The 3,858-nt window shown below is 41.1% G+C and overlaps 1 protein-coding gene and 1 gene segment (V, D, J or C); one reads left to right on the top strand and one right to left on the bottom strand.

The window, feature by feature from the left end:
• The window catches only part of LOC101998540, a 698,241-nt gene that overhangs the window by 635,726 nt on the left and 58,657 nt on the right, over nt 1–3,858 (top strand).
• LOC101998813 (disintegrin and metalloproteinase domain-containing protein 29-like) overlaps nt 2,821–3,858 on the bottom strand; it is a 7,210-nt gene continuing 6,172 nt past the window's right edge. Inside the window, exon 2 of the mRNA XM_013350584.1 lies at nt 2,821–2,944. Coding sequence (XP_013206038.1) covers nt 2,821–2,944 — 124 coding nt within the window. The remainder of the gene's footprint in view (nt 2,945–3,858) is intronic.

Genomic DNA, 3,858 nt, shown 5'->3' with positions numbered 1-3,858 from the left:
TATCCTGAGTGAGGTAACCCAGACCCAAAAAGATGAACATGGGATGTACTCACTCATAATTGATTTTTTAGCCATAAATAAAGGACACTGAGCCTAAAAAAAGAGTATATGCCATATGATTTCACCAACTTGAGATGACCATGTGGCATAAAGTGACAATTATGAAATTTCTCAGCCCTACTGAGGCCCCAGTTTATCATTGGATTTGTACTTAAACTAAGGAAGCAGCAGCAAGTCTCCAGTCTATTTTGTATCAAGATGGGTTTTGTATAATAAAAAAATTCCTAAAGTTATAAAGGTGTACTTAGTGTGGGACTCTCACCCCTTATTCTCAAAGGGGCAAAAAGAAATTTCCTAGCAGAATGTTTTCTCAGGAAGATAGTGACCTTCCCCTCTCCCACCCAGGAGATTCCCAGCACAAGGTCACTTAGCTCAGCCCAGCCAGTCACCTGGTACAGGCTGATAAAGATGGCCTAACTCAAGAACAGTGGCCTTGCTCTAAAAGCAAGGAAAAAGCTAACTTAACAGAATGGGAGGGAGCAAAAGTCTTTGTACCCAAGCCAAAGCATCTTCAAAGATTCTCTTTGTAGTTTTGCCTTTAAAAGCTTACCCCACAGAGGAGATACAACTCCTCTCTACTTTGTTGTAATGGGGATGGAGATGAGTTCCAAACTTGTTTGTATTATGCTGATTAAACCTTGCTTATTACAGTCTGGGCCTCTCTTGTGGTCTCTCTCTCTCTCTGGGGGTCGTAATCTGGGCACAACACTTAGATTAACAAAAGCTAACTTAGAAATTTATACCTAACTACTTATATCTTTGCTAATTGTTCAACACCAGGCTTCTAGAAAATTTAGATAAGTAAGAACACACATATGATAAATAAGTTATGTTGGATAAATAAGATTTATAAATCCCTAGATTCACAGAAATATTTGCCTAACTTCTTTGTGTTTTCTAGCTTTGTAAAGTTTTAGCTCTTTGGATAAATTAAGACATATCAAAACATTAACAAGAAAATATATGAAAGAACCCCGGGATTGTCTATAGTGGGACACTATAAAAAGATCAGGAGAGTTCTTATGGTGTAAAGTTTTATTTTGATACTAAAGGTAATTCAGTTAAATGTTCAAGTCATTTTTTTTTCTGAGAAAGGGTTTTCCTGTGGAATGGTCGTAGCTGTCGTGGAACTTGCTCTGGTATACCAGGCTGACCTCAAACCCACAGAGATCTGCTTGCCTCTGCCTCCAAGTGCTGGGATAAAACACATGTACCACCACAACTCAGCTTCAACTCAAATTTTTAAAGTTCAAACTTAACAAGGATAAAGCTGTAAGATTCTAGTCTTATAAAAGCTACCAACTTAAACTGTTAAAGATAATTCAAATATTCAATTTAATGTGTTTTGCCATTAAGCCTAAAGTAAGTAACTAAATTAGTTATACTTAATAGATAATGGTCCTCGAATTCTTCAGAGAACTGAGGAATATGACATTTAAACTGTTTTATGAAAAATCTTCCCATAATAGACATGCCCATACCTAGTGGGAACCCTATAGTCTCCAAGGAAGACAGATGGGGCACAACAACTCTACCTGAATTTGTAACACTAACCACTGGGAAAGACTGTTCCATGACTTGCCTTGCCACCAGGGCTCTGCACAAACTGTGGACAGCTATGTGTCGATTGCCTACTCTGTCTGCTCAAAGTAAGGCCAGTTTTCCAAAGTTCCTCCTCCACAGGCAAATCCTGTAGTCAAAGACTCAGGCCACTCTGTGTGATAGTTGAGACCTACAACTACTGTCCCCACAGAAGTCATAGTTACCATGGAGCCTAGGGAAACTGTCTGGGTAGAGGCACGAGCGGCTCCGCCATGTTGGACTGGGCAGGGCAAGCAGGCAGTACCTGTATTTGACCTAGGAATTGTCACAGCTTAGATTCCTAAGTGCTTAGTGATTTCAAGGCGCAAAACAAAGTGCTCCTGGATAGTAAAAAAAAAAAAAATACAGATTCACAATAAAACAGATTCAGACATAAAAGACCACACTGTTAGATGAATGTACATAGGCTAGGAGTCTTAGCTAGAGTCATCTATGTGGATTCTATTTTCTCTATTGTATCTACAGTTCTTGAGATTCTCTCTTACATCTCTTGCATTCTGCTGTTTATGCTTTCATTTGTGGTTCTTGATCATTTTCTCATAATTTCTGTTTCTATAATTCCCTCAGCTTGTCTTTATTGTCTCTATTTCAGTTTTCAAGTCTTGAACAGTTTCTCTCATATGTTTGATTGCTTTTTCTTGTCTATTTTTTTAAAGGGATTTGATGATGTCTTCCAATTTTTTGTTTGTCTCTTTCTCCATTTCCTCTTTAAGAGTTTCAAACATTCTCCTAAAGGTATTTTTAGGTCATTTTCTTCTGCTTCATCTATATTTGGTTGTTCTAGTCTTGCTGTTGTAGGGCCACTAGTTTTTATTGGTATCATGTTGTTCTCTGTGGTGTTGTGTGTGTTCTTACCTTGTCTACCCATCATTTCCTCTCACTAGTGTAGTTGGGGCTGACTGTGACTCTGGTGATCAATTTTCCAGGTGCCAGTGTATCCAAGGGTTTAATGGTTGTTCCTTGTGATACAGTCTGGGAGGCAGTTCCAGCCACTCTGTTGGTCACTCCATGTTCCTGGAGGTTGCTCGGCACTGACCCAGTTTCCCTCTGCAATACCAGGGGTTGTTCAAGCCTGCTCCCTCAGAGATAGCTTGCTTGAGGCTCTTTCTGCTGAGGTTGCTACCTTGTGCCTGATCTGGTAGAGGTCCTGGCTCAGGCCTACTCCGATGGATGTTCCAGATTCATGCCCAGACCTGCAGATCTCTGTTTCTGGGCTACTCCCTTGGTGGTCCCAGACTCATGCCTGGACCCGCAGAGATCTCTGACTCCATGAGTGTGTCCTCTATGTGGTCAGGAAAATTGTCATTAAGAGAATTGGTGTCAGAAGTGGGCTCACTGTTAATAAACAATTTGATGCAGCTGTCAAAAGAAAACTGAATCTGCAGACACGAGACTGAGACTTCTCTGGAAACTGTTACACTGATACCAGCTGAATGTGAAGAGGTTTTGGATACCAAGGTGACTACAGCACTGGTTTCCTGAGATCAGGGCATACACATGGAGCTCAGTGAAACCAAGTGTTCCATGAGTATGTTACTCATGTCATGGTGAGGATCAGCCTAGATGACTGTAGGAGAAACAGGATGAGTTCAGTGAACCTGCGGGTTAGGCACTTTCTGGACACCAAGGAGCTGAGGGTTGACTCTTAATATCTTCTGAGTTTTCTAAGAGAAAAGAGTTGAATATATAAGATGAACTTCTACTAGGTGTCTGGCAAACGAGCCTCTAACAAAGGCATTGATAAATGAATTCTCAACAGAGGAAGCTCAAATAGCTGAGAAACACTTAAAGAAATATTTAACATCCCCCATTAGGGAAACGCAAATCAAAACTGCTTTTGAGATTCTATCTTACACCTAGAAAATGGCAACAGAATTCAGGGAAACCCATGGAAGAGGAGGCAGAAAGAGTACAAAGGCCATAGGAACTGGAGAAAACCAGGATAACAAAGTTCTCTGAGTCAACTGAGCAAGGCTCATATGAACTCATGTTGCGGGAGGTCCTTCTGCTCCTCCAGCCTATAGCCGCTGAGATACCAGCCAATTGGGGCGTGGTCTCTCTCCCTTTAAAAAAGCGGCCACTTCCTTCTCTCTCTCTCTCTTCACTTCCTGCTCCGCGCCGACTAGACTCCCTTCCTGGTTGCGCAGAGGGCTGACGGTGATCTGTAAGTTTTTTCCCTTTTAAATAAATACTACC

Source organism: Microtus ochrogaster, chromosome 1, assembly GCF_000317375.1.
Source record: "Microtus ochrogaster isolate Prairie Vole_2 chromosome 1, MicOch1.0, whole genome shotgun sequence".
Lineage (NCBI taxonomy): Eukaryota > Metazoa > Chordata > Mammalia > Rodentia > Cricetidae > Microtus > Microtus ochrogaster.
The sequence above is the reverse complement of the archived record's forward strand: the minus strand, read 5'-3'. Positions and strand labels throughout refer to the sequence as shown.